At 40.0% G+C, this 17,339-nt stretch overlaps 1 protein-coding gene and 1 pseudogene across 2 annotated transcripts in view; one reads left to right on the top strand and one right to left on the bottom strand.

Moving 5' to 3' along the window:
* The window catches only part of Crot (carnitine O-octanoyltransferase), a 31,114-nt gene extending 17,450 nt beyond the window's left edge, over nucleotides 1-13,664 (top strand). Inside the window, exons 2-12 of one of the 2 annotated variants that reach the window (XM_006503610.3) lie at nucleotides 1,406-1,499; nucleotides 2,117-2,242; nucleotides 3,588-3,689; nucleotides 5,481-5,564; nucleotides 5,645-5,752; nucleotides 5,981-6,111; nucleotides 9,658-9,781; nucleotides 10,571-10,649; nucleotides 10,734-10,827; nucleotides 10,931-11,050; nucleotides 12,725-13,664. In XM_006503610.3, the coding sequence (XP_006503673.1) occupies nucleotides 1,406-1,499; nucleotides 2,117-2,242; nucleotides 3,588-3,689; nucleotides 5,481-5,564; nucleotides 5,645-5,752; nucleotides 5,981-6,111; nucleotides 9,658-9,781; nucleotides 10,571-10,649; nucleotides 10,734-10,827; nucleotides 10,931-11,050; nucleotides 12,725-12,845 (1,183 nt within the window). In that variant the 3' untranslated portion in view covers nucleotides 12,846-13,664. The remainder of the gene's footprint in view (nucleotides 1-1,405; nucleotides 1,500-2,116; nucleotides 2,243-3,587; nucleotides 3,690-5,480; nucleotides 5,565-5,644; nucleotides 5,753-5,980; nucleotides 6,112-9,657; nucleotides 9,782-10,570; nucleotides 10,650-10,733; nucleotides 10,828-10,930; nucleotides 11,051-12,724) is intronic. The other variant, NM_023733.3, reaches the window with a different exon arrangement.
* Nucleotides 7,301-7,781, bottom strand: Gm15610 (predicted gene 15610; annotated as a pseudogene).
* Nucleotides 13,665-17,339: the final 3,675 nt, after the last annotated feature.

Here is a 17,339-nt window from a genome sequence, read left to right as displayed (position 1 = left end):
TCTCAAAAAACAAAACAAAACAAAAGGAAAAGAAGGAAGGAAGGAAGGAAGTAAGGAAGGAAGGAAGGAAGGAAGAAAAGAAAGGAGAATTTTTTTGTTGTTGCTGGGAACAACAAAATCTTTCTTCCCTTTTTCCTTTTCTTTTCTTTTCTTTTCTTTTCTTTTCTTTTCTTTTCTTCCTTCCTCTTCCTCTTCCTCTTCCTCTTCCTCTTCCTCTTCCTCTTCCTCTTCCTCTTCTCTTCTCTTCTCTTCTCTTCTCTTTCTTTTTTTTTTTTTTTTTTCTGAGACAGGGTTTCTCTGTATAGCCCTGGCTGTCCTGGAACTCACTCTGTAGACCAGGCTGGCCTCGAACTCAGAAATCCGCCTGCCTCTGCCTCCCAAGTGCTGGGATTAAAGGCGTGTGCCACCATACCCAGCCAAAAATCTGTTTCTTTATCAGTGTTACAAATACAAATAAACAAGAAGAACCGCACCCATCATTTTTGACTGATGAAATCATAAATAAAGGATATAACTGGTGGTGTTTATTGACCATTTATTAAACTACAATAATCTCTTGAGTAATCCCTGACTATTTAAGTTATAGCTTCTTACCATGCTATGTGAGGAAGAGGGGTAAAAACTAAAACTGTTGATTTGGACTACTGAAAGTAGTCTTCATGTGCAGCCCCTGTTTCTGCTCACTTGCTCCATGTTTAAAGAGGGATAACACACTTTATCCTCATCCCATAAACTCTTTAGACAACATGAGCTCCCTGCCCCCTTTTTTCTCTCTTTGAGACAAGGTCTTACTATATTATGCAGGCTTGCTGTGCTGCTCTGCCTTCTACAGTGCTTGAATTAGAGGCTGTGCTCCATCACATGTAGTCAAGTGTTTAGAATATACTTGTCAGCATTAATACAATGATACTTATCAAACCATTTCAAATTGGTTACATGGTACTTCTGTTTCTGGGTAAAGCACAGATAATTGAGCATATTGTAAGTTTTCTACTTTTATACATATGTTTACAATTTTTAATTAGAAGTACATAATAGCTATGAGATTAACTATCAAAATACTTTTTTAGATTTTTCCCATAGAGAAGGTATTTATTTGAACCCTGGAAATGCTCATATATTCCAAGTTTAAATTATATCATGTAAGCTTATTTTGAAATATGAATTATTGTTCAATATATTTTTGGTATAAATAGAATAATCACTATACATATAATATACACATACACATTATATATAGTGCGTGCGTGCGTGTGTGTGTGTGTGTGTCTGTGTGTGTGTCTGTGTGTCTGTGTGTGTCTGTGCGTGTGGGCGCACATGCGCGTGTGTGTACAGGCTTCTGTAGCTCCTATGTGTCTTGTCCATTCTCTTTTTGAGTATGCTTTTTTTTTAAATCTTCTATAAGACAATTGACATATATCCACAAGAAGTGCTCGAACGAACCTGTTGGACCCAGTATAGCGGCATTAACTAGCGAGGAGCGAACTCGGTGGGCAAAGGTAATAATCCATGCTATTCTTCTTTGCATTTGCTAATTTCATCTTTTGTTTTTATTCTTTGACAATTTCAAATCGTATATTATATTCTTTCCCTCTCTGATTCTCCTCCCCCTTTCTACCTACCCAACTTGAAGGTTTTTCTTTCTTAAAAACAAGCGACTAAAAGCACAGAGTCACATTTGTGTGTGCCAGCTCCTTCTGAGCGTCAAGCCTGCTCTGGAGCACGGTTGGTCCTTTCTGTTGGAAAAAACCGACCTTCCCTCTCCCAGAAGCTGTCGTGTGAATAGCTGAGTCAGGGGTGTGACTTTGTGCCCGTTTCCCTTCCTTCGTGCTGGGATTTTGTCTGGCTTGAGCAATGTGCAGGTCTTGTGCGTGCTATCTCAGGCTCTGTGAGAGGTCACATAGGCCCTGAGCCTTGAGGGGAGGGGTGACAGAGACATCCCATCAGCCTGAGCACCCCAGAAGTCTATCACGCTGTTCATTGAGATTCAGTCATGAATCTCAGTGCCAGTCACAATCTTATGTCGTTCTTAATAAACTTTCTCTAACAAGCCCTGGACATTTTCTAGATGTGCTATATTTAAACAGTGATATGCAATCATCTCCTTTCCCTTTAGGCAAGAGAATATCTGATTAGTCTTGATCCAGAGAACTTGACTTTATTAGAAAAAATTCAAACCAGTTTATTTGTGTATTCCATAGAAGATAGCAGTCCACATGCAACCCCAGAAGAATATTCTCAGGTAACTTTTCGTTCTCTTATCTTCCTAGACAATTTTCTTAAAAGTTTTTCTATTTGTTAAACATGAGATTTTTTTTTCTTTTAAATCAGGGTCTTAGAATTTTTCTCACCTATGAACTATATTGTGTAGGGAATTGACTCTCATACATAGTGAAGAGTGCTCTGTAAATATTTGATGTTTAATCTGTCTAAATGTATTTTGAACCTTGTTTAAAGAAGTGTGGCTGTTATTTATTTGCATACATGTCAGTGTTTTCTAACCTTTTCCATCAATTGCATGCATAGAATATTTTTATGAAACATTGAGGCAAGTTAGCTTCTCGTTCCACAGGTGATGTAAGACTCTAACTCTAACCCACCCTGGTGGTGCTGTATTGATTGGGGTGGAGAGTCTGTCTTAAGGATTACATCACCCTTGCAAGTCATTGACTATAGCATTCAGGTTGATTGAACACATTGAATGTTTAAGTGAGTTTAAGTATAAATGTGGCTTATTTATTCTTTTTATTTCCCAACCCCGGGTTGCCCTTTTACCTTCTTGGAAACATATTAGTAAAGTCTCATCTTTTGGAAGAATTTGTTACTTCATAGTACATTAATCAGCATTAAATTATAGGAGAGAAAATCCAGGATTAAAACCTTCTAGTTAAAAAGCAAAACAAAACAGTTTTTAACTGTATTTCAGAGAGGAGGAAATTGCTGAAGTGCCATTTAAGGAAAAAATTCAATGTTATTCAAACCATAGTCTATACTTGCAAACACAGATTGTAGCCCACTACAGTTAAATACACACACACACACACACACACACACACACACACACACGCTTATAAGTGTGCACATATTTAATTGAAGTTTTATAAAACAATGAGTACTTTTACTCTCCGTCATGTACTTTGATATTTCTACTTTGTTTTATTACTTTAAGGAATAGTATTTATTCTGCTGTAGATTGTTTCATGACTCAGTGTGTGAGGACCTACAGGTTGGAAAACATTATGTTAATGTTAGTATATGAGTTGTTAAACATTAGTAGTATATGAGTTGTTAAGATATTTTACTTTTAACTCATTAGGCTTCTTATACTCCCCAAGTTTCAGAAGGCTTCTGCTTGTAATTATATGTATGCTCTGGAAACATTAGTGAGTAATTATTAATATTCTATTTTCTGGCTAGATTTTCATAATTTGAGCTTTAAGGAATAGCTCAAGCCAGACCCAGAATTACCTGCTGAGTCCTCACAAAACTACCATTGCATGGAATTTGGTTGCCTTAGAAGTGAGATGATACATGTTCTTAATCAGTGTCAAAACACTTAATTTTGGAAAAAATAAAATGTTTTCTAGGTCTTTGAAATGCTTCTTGGTGGAGATCCATCAGTACGCTGGGGTGACAAGTCCTATAATTTGATTTCCTTTGCTAATGGAATATTTGGCTGTTGCTGTGATGTGAGTATGATGTTACCAGGGTGCAACCCCCCCCCCCCCCCCCGCTTTAACTTCTTAAGTTAACTTGAGCATACAAAGGGTACAACTACAAAGACTTGTATCATATCATGGTGCACTGTAAATAAACAGCTTTTTTAGTTTTATATTATTATAATAAAAAGTTTTGTCCTGAATTGTCAGGGAAAGCTGAACATAGGTCAGTTCTGTTGTAGACAATAGTTTGAAGCATGTCTGCAAAAAGGATTTTGAATGTAATTTTTATGCGGAGTAATTTCTTAAAACCTATTGTTATCAAATAGTTCTCCCCAGGGAAGAACACACCAATTGATTGCCCAATAACAAATGGTCATCCCTGAGAACAAACAAGCAACGTTATACAGGCTGAATGGGTTGTATTTGCAAATACATATGTATGTACATATATGCAGATAACAACCATTAATGATAAAAGAGGCCATAAATTTCACAGAGAACAGGAAGGCTACACAGGAGGATTTGGAAGGAGGAAAGGGAATGGGAAATTATGATATTATAATCTCAAAAGGAAAGGAAAAGTTTTTTTTTTTAAATCAGTGAAAAAAATTGAAAAAGTCTAGAGACTGCTGCCATTTTACCCTTCACACAATGACTGCTTCCTTGTTTCTCTTGTGTTGTTTCCCATGGACTTGACCTGCTCTGTCTTACCAAGGGAGTGAAATAAAACAAAGACGGCGAACCTCAGGCTTGCAGTGGGCGCTGTCTGTCTCAGTGGTGTGGAGAGTGAACATAGGGGTCTGAGTGCATGTTAGGCAAGTGATCCACTCTGAGCTACCTCCCTCATCTTGTGACAGTGGTTTTATGAATCATAACCTACTCAGTTTCATTTGATGGAATTTAATCTGGCAATAGCTTAAGAAGATGTTGGCATAGTTATATTCTTAGATATGTCTAAATGTTCTCATTATAAAAATATTTCCTCATTTTGGCAGTTGGGGCTGCTTTTCAGGTGCAGTGCCCAGTGAGGTTATTGTATTTACAGATTTAGGGTCACTGTAGCTCTCCTAGCTGTGTGACTAGCCAGCATGTTCTAGTGGCTCCAGAAGAGGTCCTGAAGTAGTTCTCATTGCTTATTATTGACTTGTGTGAAATGTAGTCCTTGGGAGTTAAGTGTGCCCTCATTAGCCTGGCTTAGGCCACTGTTTAACCTTGGAACATTGTGGACAGATCAGTTTCCTTCAACTTAATATGAGGGATATGGTGGTTACCTAAAGAATATGAAGTAGCTATTATTGCAGAAGTAGGTGGGGATAGAAGTAGCACAGCCCATCTTTCCCACAGCGCTTAACATTACAAGTTATTTCTGCAGAATCTAGGCATTTGTGTAGATCTGTGCACACTAGCCCTGCTTTCTAGTTCTTTCTTAGTGGTCCTCTCTTAGCCAGAGATGTTCACACTCTTAATTGCTATAGTCTGGTGTCCTCACGTGATTACGACACTGTATTTATAATTCCATAATATTTGCACCAGACACAGGGGGTGTACATGCTGCAACTCCCAGTAATTTCTTTGGATTGTGGTTACAGCTAAAACTCCAAGAGCCCTACTATGTGCTTTCAGTTTTGAATACTAGTTAATTTTTTTTTTTTGTCTTGAAAAATCAGTAGTTCCTATTCTGTAGGACAGAATTGTATCATTAGGGAGTCAGATACTGGAAGGCGGGCATACCTTATCAAGTAAAAGTAAAAAGTGAGAAATTCTGGATCAGATTTTAATTTGACACAAACTGTTCAAACTCTTGTGTTTTCATTTCAGCATGCTCCTTACGATGCAATGGTCATGGTGAACATTGCACATTATGTTGATGAGAGAGTCCTAGAGACAGAAGGAAGATGGAAGGTATGTCAGAGCAAGTCGTCATCCTTTCTCCTAGGTTCCCCCCCCCCCCCATAGATATATTTAACGTCTTCTCTTTTCAGGGTTCAGAAAAAGTCCGGGACATACCATTGCCAGAGGAGCTGGTCTTCACTGTGGATGAGAAAATACTGAATGATGTATCCCAAGCCAAAGCCCAACATCTCAAAGCTGTATGGTTTTAGTTTTTCTTTTAAATTAATAATTTTTTTCTGTTAGCTGACATAAATGAAAATGAGGTCATTACTCAAACATGGCTTCATAAGATATCTTAAAATTATAACCTTAGTACCTTTAATTCTTTATGTGTGATGATTAATGCAAATAATAATTTGATTCCCTTTGAGTGTTGAGTTTGCTTTTCCATGATTTCTCACTGCCTCTGCTTGGTTTTCTGGTAGGCGTCAGATCTGCAGATAGCAGCATCTACCTTCACATCTTTTGGCAAAAAGCTCACCAAGGAGGAAGCCCTTCACCCTGATACCTTTATTCAGCTCGCTCTTCAGCTTGCCTACTACAGACTTCATGGACGGTAAACCATTTTCCTGCTTCCTATCTTGACTTTACATGGCCATTGCTTCCTAACCGCATAGTGCATTTTCTCACCTGCTCTTTCTTTGGTGTCCCATCAGTTTAGTAGAGCCCAGTCTGTGACAGTTGTGTATGTTTTTCTGTTGACTCTCTGTCACGATCCTTTGAAGGATCTATGCTCTAAGAGTGCTCTACCATGTGAAACCACTGTGCACTCCTGTTCTGTAGCTATCATTTGCTCTCTTCAAAGTGTCCTCTGACCCACACAGTTACAGTTTGATGAGATCCAATGTATTTTTTTTCTTTTGTTGCTTATCAACAAAATCAAACAAATCCAAAGCACTGAGGATTTTCCCATGTTCTTACATGTTCTTACATGTTCTTACATGTTCTTACATGTTCTTACATGTTCTTACATGTTCTTACATGTTCTTACAATTGTTGTTCTTTCTGTAGATCTATAATCCATCTACATTCAGTTTTATATATAGTGTAAGGAAAGAGTCTATGTTAGGATTCTTCATAGAATCAACCAATTTTGTGTATGCCCATGCAGTTGAGGGAGGGTATTTAAGGGATGAAGTTTATTGTGGAAATTGGCTTACATGATTATAGAGTCAGTGTCCCATGATCTGCCCACCAGAGGAACAGCAAGTTGCCGCTCTGATTCTCTGTGAGTACACATTCTTGACAAGACAGTCAAATGGCATGCACTCATAAGTTCCAGTTCAGTTCTGAAGGCCCGAGGACCAGCAGCTCCAGTGTCCGAGGGCAGCAAACTCCAGCTCATATGGTGACTTTCCCTGTCCTCTGACTCATTTCTTCTATAAATTATTATTTTTTCACTAGGTTAGGTGATGTTCACCCACTTGGTGAGGGCAACCTTTTTCTTGTCCATGTTGCCCACTGATAGAAATTCTAATGCCTTTAAACAGCCTCGCTTTCTGGGCACGTGTCTTCCAAGGAAGTTAGTATGTGAAATTAATTCCATGCTTTCTCAGTGGCTACCCAGACCCCACTCCATCCCAACCCCACCCATGCCCCCACTGTGTGGAGGTCACCGCTCTTTCCGGGTGAATAGTCTTCGTTCCGCTTCTGAAAGTCTGTTGAATGGAGGTGGGCTCTTCTTTTCAGCTCTCTTCACTCGCCTTTCTTTTTCTTTTTCTTTTTCTTTTTCTTTTTTTTTTTTTTTGCATTATTTACTTTATTCATTTTTTTTTTTTTTTACAAAAGTTTATTACAATGTACAACAGGCTTCAGGATAACATTTCATTCTAGCTATTACATGGCAAAGATGTTATGACAGGGAATCCAGATGTTTGACTGGTCACAGGATAACACTTCATTCTAGCTGTAGGTGGCAAAGATGCTATGGCAGGGAATCCAGATGTTTAAATAGGAATGGAAGAGGAGGGTCACCATCACCCCAGATGTGAGGAACAGCTTACTTTTTGCCAGATTTCTTAATTCCACCTGTGGCCAGGGGGCCCTTCCCGGCGGCCTTGGCTTTTAGCTCCTCGAGTTTCTTCCGTTCCTCCTTTTGATTCTGCTTGAAAGCCTTATCTTCCTCGTCCATCTCCTTGGCCTGCTTCTTGGGCTGTTTCAGGGGCTTCTTTTTGCCACCTTCCCAGCCCGACATAGCGGCTCCCGCCCCTTCACCAGCCCCTGATCCAATCTCTTTTTCTTTTTTTAAATTAGTTGCTTTGTTTTAAACTTAAGGGTGACTTGTTCAACATTTCCTTCTTTACAGAATTATTCTGTTTATTTTGGATTTCTTAAAATTGTATGTAAATTTTAGAATTAATTTTTCTAACTTTACAAAGAACAATATTAAGATTTTCATTGAGTCTTTAAAAGCCACTTTTAGTTGTACTGTCACCTGAATGTAGATTTAAGCCTTCATTTTTTTTTTCCACCAGTATTTAGTTTTCAGTATCCATTCCTGTTCATTTCCTTAAATTTAATCTTCTTTTCAATGCTTTTGTAAATGATTGGTTTTCTAAGTTTCTGTTCATCACAAATGTATAGAAGTCCAGCTGATTTTGCCTCTTTTTATATCCTGAAATGTCATAATCTTAGTTCTCACCATTTTTAAAACAAACCTTTTGAGTTTTCTAAATGTGAAGTCAGCTGATCTATGATGAGTGTTGATGTTCTTCATTTCCCGCTTAGGTGCTTGCCTTTTTTTTTTTTCCTGTGGTGCTGTTGTGTGGATGGAGATGGAGAGGTGGACATTCTCTCCTGTGTTAGCTGGGCTCTCATAGAAACCCTTCTGCCATCGAGGAATTGGCCTTCTGTTCCTGTGTTATTGAGTTTTGATTGTGAATGAGTATACATTTGTCAAATGCTTCTGTGTGGTCTGAGATGCATGGATGGGCCTACTAGTGATCTTGGCCACGTCTCTCCTGGCTTCTTGTACTGTGAATGCTGGTATTGTTTTACCTGCTACTGATAGTACCGAGAGCCCTGTTGAGTTTCCTCTGCCTTACCAGTGATTTCCTGTCCATCCTGCATTCTTTCTGAAATAACAGGTTCCTTGGGCAAAGGACAGTGGTGTTAGTCAACTTGTCTCTTGTCTCCACATATTGGCCTGAAAATGCTGGCTTTTTTTTTTTTTTTGACAGTTTTGCAAAGCCTGAGCAACCTTTAATAAAAAACCGGCCTTCCTTCCTTCTGGCTTACGTAAGCCTGGCCTGCTGCAAACTGCTTGGTCACAGGCAGCATTGGGAATGTAGGGCAGCATGCTGTATAAGCACTCAGTTGATCTGTCTTTTAATAGTTAAGCATAAGCATTCCATTCCCTGTCTGCCTCCTACTGCATTTTAATTAATGAAGAAACTGGTTAACTTCTGTGTAGTTTTCCCCAATGTTTTCTAGTGTGAGGCTCTTTCTCTTCGGTTTTCAACTGTCTTGTCCATGTCATAGGGCCATTCCCACCATAGTTGTTGGCCTTTTTCAGAGCAAGGAAGTGAAAAGAACGTCTCTCTGTGTAACCTAGCAGCCCTTCACTTTTGCTATATTCTCTGCATTAAATAAACGCACTAGCTCCAGTCCACATTCAGTGTCAAAGCACGAATAGCAGGAAGCAGAGGCCATTGGGGACCTTCTTGGCAAATGCCTGTCACAGCCTGCAGTGCGTGCAGCCTGAAAGCCGCTGAGCTATAGTAAAGAACCTGTGATAGCTGGGTGGTGGCAGGACACACCATTAATCCAAGCACTCGAGAGACAGAGGCAGGCAGATCTCAGTGAGTTCCAGGCCAGCCTGGTATACGGAGCAAGTTCCAAGACGGCCAGGGATATTGTACAGAGAAACCATGTCTCAAAAGAAAACAAAATAAAGGGAGAAAAAAATAGTCGATGTTATCAGACTGTTTTCTTACTCTTTGGTTTTGAAAACAGCCTTTGTTGAAAGTCTCGCTTTTAGACTGACTTGTAGTCTTGGTCTGTGATTGGAAAATTGTTTTAGTGTTTGACTATATTTGTAATATATTAGAAAATTAGAAATAAATTAGAGAATAATCTTCTGATATCCTTAAAACTATTTTAGCCCTGGTTGCTGCTATGAGACAGCTATGACAAGATACTTTTACCACGGCCGAACAGAGACTGTGCGATCTTGTACAGTGGAGGCCGTCAGGTGGTGCCAGTCCATGCAGGATCCCTCTGCTAGTGTGAGTATTGGACAGAAAAGGCCACCAGAGTTGGCCTCTCAATGGCGGCTTTTGCTTCTATTCCCTGGATTATTTTAAGGCATTTTCCTTAAAGTTTGCAAAATATTAATTTGCCACTGACATATGTGCCCAGGAGGACTAGGCCTCAGATCTGGAAAACGTATTGGTAGCATTTTCTAAGGCAGATGTCTTCAGTACTGAGATTTTCAGCAATGTTCATCTACCTTTAGACCAGCGTCAATACAAAGTAGAATTTTCCAAAGACTTTTAAAAGGATGCATTCATCATGTAGTTGAATGTCTAGTTCTTGTTGGAAGTCACTAGGACCAGAACTGGTGTATATGTTTAGTTTTGAATATTTTTAAGTATTTAGACAACAGTATGTTTCTTCCCTATTATTGTGAACTCTTGCCTGTTTGAGTTTGGAAAGACATGATTATGTAAGTTTATACAGGGATTATTTTTGTAGTTATGTTTTCATTTTTAAATTCCACTGTTTTTTATTAATATTACAGGTATCTCAAAGCAGTTGTCAGCACTCTTTCCAATTTTAGGGAAGAAGACAATAAAAAAAAAATCAAGGCTGATGGGGAAGGGAGGGCAATAGGACTAAGGAAAGAGAGAAGCAAGCGTCATAGTTCTACCGAGGCTCTTCTCCTCCTCCTCCCCTTTACCCCGTTCCAACAAGTAGCTGAGTCTTCTCTCGCTTCTTGGGTTTCATACAGTTTGGTATTGAGTTGATTTATAGATTTTTTTTTTGAAAATTAACTGTTTTCATTTGTGACACAGCTCCTTGAACGTCAGCAAAAGATGCTAGAAGCTTTTGCCAAGCATAATAAGATGATGAAAGATTGTTCACATGGAAAAGGTACTTGAGCTTGAATTGTTCTTGTTTAAAAAATCTTTTCTGGAAACTCTTTTTTCTGATGTCAGGCTTGGGATTTCGTTGCAGGATTTGACCGTCACCTTTTAGGTCTTTTGCTCATAGCAAAAGAGGAAGGTCTCCCTGTTCCAGAACTATTTGAGGACCCACTTTTCTCCAGAAGGTAACTTGGGGTAGTGGTCCATTGTGTGCATCACAGGGTTCTCTCTGGATGTCAGAACATGGCATCTGCAGCCTAATGGACATCTTTTCTTTGTGCTACACAGTGGAGGAGGTGGAAATTTTGTGCTCTCAACAAGTTTGGTTGGTTACTTACGAGTTCAGGGTGTTGTGGTTCCCATGGTACACAATGGATATGGATTTTTCTACCACATCAGAGATGACAGGTAAGCCTCCTGCCCTTTGTTCTTCAGACACAGTAAGAATTGTAACTTGTCCCTGGTTTTCGTTTTCTCCACACTATGATTTTATTCATGTTACCTGCCATTGTCTACAGGACTAGCTACTTTGCCACCCGAGTAATTAACATGTATTGATATTTCTCTCCTCTGCTTTTGGGATCTTTGTAAAATCACTGTCTGGGGCTTTATGCAGAATGATATTTAAGGATGTTTCCCTGTGCTACAGTCACATCATCTGTGAAACCTGTACATTTAAAAAACATAGTTGACCATACAAGTACTTTTGGCAAGTTAAAATTGGAAATGTATGTAGCTCTGCATATTTGTGGGTCTACCTGCAGACTGAAGTTGTGCTTGGGGCACTTCATGTGGGATGCAGAAAACTGAGTGATAATATGTATAGATCATTACTACTTTTGTTTCCAGTGATTTTTTTAAAAACTAAATTCTTAAATGCAGATAATTTAGAAATATTTTTGATCTTGCTAAATATTTGAGAATTTTATTCACATTATAGTTGGAAAATAACTCATTGCTCTTGAATTATTAGATAAAAATAAGGAACAAGTTTGGGATTCCTATATGTTTTCAGTATATGCTAAAGGCACCCAAGGCCAGCTTCCTCTGTCCGAGAGTGTAACTGAACTGTAGCTTAGCGTCTTAGCATGAAGGCGGCTCAGGCTCATTCTCTAACATTCTACCCCTAAAAGCTTCATCGTTAGATACTAGGACAGGGGGGCAGAGTAGGCTTTTATTCCATTTTGCTTGAGCTAAAGCCCACATTGAAGATGTGCTTTGCCATCATTTCCAATGATGTGAAGGTTGCATAGCTGGCCAGAATCTTTTCCCTGCATATTTGGCTTTGATATTTATCCATAATATTCCATAAGACTTTGCAAGGCTAGTCCCAAGTAGGAACCACATGTTCTGTTGGGAGTCTAGCAAAAGCCAGGCTTTTCTCCTATTTCCTTGAGCTCCCTGGGGTCCCTTTTTTTACTTTCCAGATCTGGAATTGTACAATTAGGAGATGGTGGAAGGGAAGACTTGTCGTAAGAGACCACTTTAGCTCATGTAGAAATAGCTTTTCTTAGTCTCTTATCTGTCCTATTTAAAATGCTTGTCAACTGATAAACAGGTCAAATTTTCTTACAAAGAATGACAAGAGATCATATTGTAGTATGATCATTCTAGTATCAACTTTTAGGAAGAAATTTCTTGTGGGCTTTTGTTTGTTTCTTTGGTTAGTTGGTGGTTGATTGATATTTGGTTGATGGTTGGTTGGTGGTTAGTTGGTTGGTTAGTTAATGGTTGATTGGTGGTTGGTTGGTTGGTTGGTGGTTGGTTAGTTGGTTGGTTGGTGCTTGATTAGTGGTTGGTGGTTGGTTGATCATTTGATGTTTGGTTGTTTGTGTCTAGACATAAACTTCTGCTCCAGAGGTTGCTTGTGGACTATTGTCCTCAGGCATTGTCTAATCCATTGAGGTAGGCATTCCATAGCCTTGTGTTAATGTGTTAACTGTGGCTCTGTCTTCTTGTGTCAAGTTCCATAGACCTAATATCATCAAGAACTCACATTTTATGTTTGAGGAGACAGGTAGAGCATCCAGCATCAGAACTTGGAACTATGACATAATTGTTCATGTGTTGTGTATTTCTCAGGTTTGTGGTGGCATGTTCATCCTGGAGGTCATGTCCGGAGACTGATGCTGAAAAGCTTGTTCAGATGATTTTTCATGCTTTCCACGATATGATACAGCTGATGAACACCGCTCATCTTTAGAGACTCAGACAAATACAGATCATAGAAACTTGGTACGAAGAGTAGGATGGTGATGTGACATGGAAGGAATGTTGACTTAAAGGAAGCCTGTTAATGTAGGGTTAGGAGAGTGATGCTCTCTAGAGTTATTCTACCTTAAAGTCTCCTGTGTTGCAACCACAATGCAAAGTCAGATATAGTGAATAGAACTATGCAATGTTTAAGCCTCAACAAAGCAAATCTATATATCTTAACAATCCTACTTAACAAGCCTCAATCAAAGCAAATCCTACTCTGATGTTAAAATAGTTTTGTTGGCACATGTGTAGGCTGCAAGTCCTCTGTGAACATGATTATAGAGTCTATTTCTCAAGCACTTTAATACTTTCTAATTGCCAGAGGGATAAAGCACACGGTTAGAAGCTAATTTCTCTGACATCAGTGCCTTCCACACCCAGCACAGGAGTACAGCCTGTGAGAGTTCATGGGAAAACCACTATTGTACAATAGTGATCTAAAATAGCTCCTTTGAGCAGGCAAAAGGATCAAGTTGTATTAGAAATTTTTACACTACCACAGAAAAGAATATTAGCAAAACTCATTATGATATGTTGCAATTCATTTTGTGAATATAAAATTAAAGCATTTCCATTTGAACCTAATTGTTAGAGCTAGCAGCTTTTAAAGGGTTAAATGTTGAGTATGATTCTCAGAACTTTACAATTATTTCCCAGTGTTATTCATAATGGTGGCTTGAAGACGTTCGCTTCAAGGGTGCTATTCAAAGTGGTTTATATTCTCAAAGAATAAAGCATCCAGAATCTTACCAGTTTCACCTTACGGTTGAAAACAATGATTGTTTGCTTTCTCCACATTTTCTGATATCAGATCAATATTGTGTGATAAACTACTTAAAACGTAGTGCCTGGGCTGAAGAGATGGCTCAGATGAAGAGCACCAGCTGTTTCTTCAGAGGGTCCAGGTTCAATTCTGTGTGGAGGGTAAGCCTCGAACACTTGGAAAAGACAAGTGTGTGTAGTGCAGTTTTTGAAGTGACTGTGAGAACTTTCCAGTCATTAAGAGAGAAAATGGGAAGTCCTACCTTTGGAAGGGGATCTCACATCTTACAGTGTGTGTCTAGGGTGTGGCAGATAAAAGCCATCTTTGGAAATGAAGTGTTTTAGACTGGCCTAAAGGGCAGAACCTCCTGCCTATTCCTCTCTGAAATTACAGATGTTACTTGCTTGTGTTCGCTCCCTGTGACTCCAGCTCGGCCCAGCAGAATGTGTAAACTGCGAGATGGGGTGTTTGTCGTCTGAGTGCGAGAACAGGATCAGCAGTATGTAGGACTTAGACAGATGTTCCCACTTCTCTCAGGGTGCCTACCTATTACAGGGCACAGAAGGGTCACTGCTCCCAGCTTGTGTCCTGCCCACAGGTGCCTACTAAGGGAGAATTGAACAAGTCAGGAGTTCCAGCTGTTGCTCTGACAGGTTTTCATAGCTCTAGAAAGGAGGGTGTTCCCACAGCTGGTATTTTTTTCTTTTGTTTTGGTATTGGGTGTGTGTGTGTGTGTGTGTGTGTTTGAGATTGGGGGTGTCTCTCTATGTAGTCCTAACTGTCTAGGAACTCACTTATGTAGACTAGGCTGACCTTGAACTAATGGAGATCCACTTACCACTATCTTCAAAGTACTGAGATTAAAGGTATGTGCCTCCAGAGCTTGCTCCACAGTAGTTTTCCTCAGCTCTAGCCAGGGTCCTTTTTTTGGATAGTCACTACCACAAAAAAGAACCAAGTATACCTCAGCTGTCATTGTTGCTGCCGCTGCTGAACGTCACTCAGGAAGGTGACTGATAAGGTAAATAGAATGCAGTTTCCACTGCTTCTCTGATCTTATGCATGCTATAGCTGAAGTAGTCAAAGATGGAGCTCCAACCATCGGTGCCAACACACATGCCCAAGCAGGGCTGAGTGGAACAGTGCCCAGTACCAGCCATAGTCCAGTTCCTGGATGTGCACTGCCATTTCAGAGAAGAAGACCATGGAACCTCCTGCTACATACATAGTTCTTGCTGCCTCTCCACCAGGGAGGGCTGTGTTTCCTCCCACCGCCACATCCCATCAACTTCCTTCTGTGTCTACCACTGACTGGTCAGAGGAGAAGTGCTTCAGTGGCTTCGCCGCTGCTGAGGCCGCCAGTACCAGAAGCTCTTGCTAGTGGCACAGGTGGCGTCAGCTGTGTTAGGGGAAATCCCCCATTGTTCAGAGAGGACACCATTTCCACTGCCAGAGCCAAAACCTGTACCACACTTCCCTGGACTATTAAGTGTCCCCACTTTCAGATGCCCCACAGAGACAGCTCCACCAAGGTAAACAACTGTCTTCAAGTCAAACACACTAAAGAAGCCAGATGAGACAACACTATGGTGCCCACCTGGAATTAAAGCCAACGCTATAGCAAAGCAATACCTCAATATACATTTTTCAGAAGTAAGCTGCTTAGGGCAGCCCACGAAGGAGATGCTTCATCTACCAGATGCACAAATCTCAAGGCAGCTGTAAATGAAAGAGAAAATAAGGCAGCATGCCTCCAAAGGAAAACACCTCTAGGCAGAAATGTAGAGGGACTTACAGGGACAAACTACCTGGTAAAGGAGTGGAGACCGGGGATACTGAAGTACTTGTTAGGTAGCAGAAGAGCCCAAATTCAGTGCCCGTGTAGAAAGCCAAGCGTAGCAGCATATGCTCCTGAGAGCTGCTGACACAGAGATGGGATCCCTGGGGCTCGCTGGCCAGCCACCGGAGCACACTCCGGTGAGTGTGAGTCTAAGGCCAATAAAGGCCTGGTCTTAAAAACAACAGCAACAACAACAAAACCAGCACAGAGCACAGGTTGACGTTGGCCCTCCCGTTAAGTGGCTTTTCCTGAAGATGTGTAAAAACGTGTCTGTACCCTCCAGACAGACTGACGACAGGAGTCATCTGTACCCAAGTCTCGCTTGTTGAGTGCGTGAGTTTACTGAGTTTTGGTTTGTTTGTTTGTTTTTACAAGATTATGGGTAAGGAGTTGCTTATAGGAGCATGTACATCTCAAAAGAAGCAACAGCAGTGAAGAGCCCACCCAAGCATGGGATGGCTCAGGAAGGCTGTGTCCCTGGACCACTCTTTGTGACTTAAGTGAATCTAGTCAGAGATTCATTTCCCACAAACATAGTTACTATTTACATGAACCCAAGGAGGGGCCTTGTGTTCTCTCAAGTGTTGGAAGTTTCCTGAGATTTCTAAGTTTGTTTACTTTCTGAGTCTTTCATTAGTTCCTGAGTGTTAATGCATTCCCAAACACACATCAAAATGTTTTAATCACTGCACATACCCTGTGCATGTTTGCATACAAGCAAATATATAAGAATTTAAAGAAATATTCATAGTGCTCAATAAAGTATAAGAGACCACGGGGTAAACAGTACCATGAAATTGGGAAGATGATGTGGGGTATGAATGAGAAACTCAGCAAAATGAGTGTCGAAAAAATAAAGCATGAAACCTCAAAGGATTCAGTGGGTTAAGTAAAACGGACTGCAGAAAATGGCCACAAGTTAGATGGAGAAGAAGAAATTATCTGAACTTGGAAATAGGTTTTTGAAGATGCTTAAGAATTGGAGTGAAGCTCAGGGAGGGAAAGGAAGAGAGGAAAAAACAATGAATGAAGAATTGATAAGACTTAAAACATTGAGCACTGTTATACAAATACCCACATATTTTTGAATATCCAAAGGTGAAAACAAAAGTTAAAGGCTTAGAGAGACCCATTGAGTTAAATCATAACAGAAAATATCCTCGATCTTAGGAAACATAAACATTCATGGCATATAGGAAGCCAAATAGATAATGGTGTGAAAAAAAAATCAGCCATATATGACAGCTGTGGCTTTAGTGTACTTCAGTGACAGATCGTTTGCCTAGCATGTACTATGTGACATTACTCAGGAAGGGTAGACATGATATAAAGGAGAAATAGAATCACATCACAGTTAAACATAGGGAATTCCTGATTGCAGGATCCTCCTTAGAAAAGATACTTAGTGGAGTCCTATAACCAAAACTGAACAGTTAAGTACCATCATGAAAGCACAATCAAACCTGAACAATAACTACCATTATGAAAGCATATGGCATATAAATTCCACTGGAAAAGTAGATGCACACAACAGAAAAACACTTAGGAGTCTGGACAGAGCCTCTTTTAAATAAAAACAAACAAAACCCTACTACGTTGAAGTATACAATTATAATCCAGCTTTCTGGAGGATTAAGAGGTCAAAGCCAGTGTAGGTTAACAGCAAGTTTAGGGCTACCCTGTGCCACATGAGACACTGCATCAAAAACAAACTAAACTATATTGATATTCCATCTCGTCCCAGGCAGTGGGCATACATCAGGAAGGCAAACAATAAACTATGACAAAGATGTATAGAGAAAGGAGTCCTTGCCTATTGTTTGGGGGGGGGGGTG

Source organism: Mus musculus, chromosome 5 (genome assembly GCF_000001635.26).
Source record: "Mus musculus strain C57BL/6J chromosome 5, GRCm38.p6 C57BL/6J".
NCBI lineage: Eukaryota > Metazoa > Chordata > Mammalia > Rodentia > Muridae > Mus > Mus musculus.
Note: the sequence above shows the minus strand (reverse complement) of the source record. Positions and strands in the feature narration are given on the sequence as shown.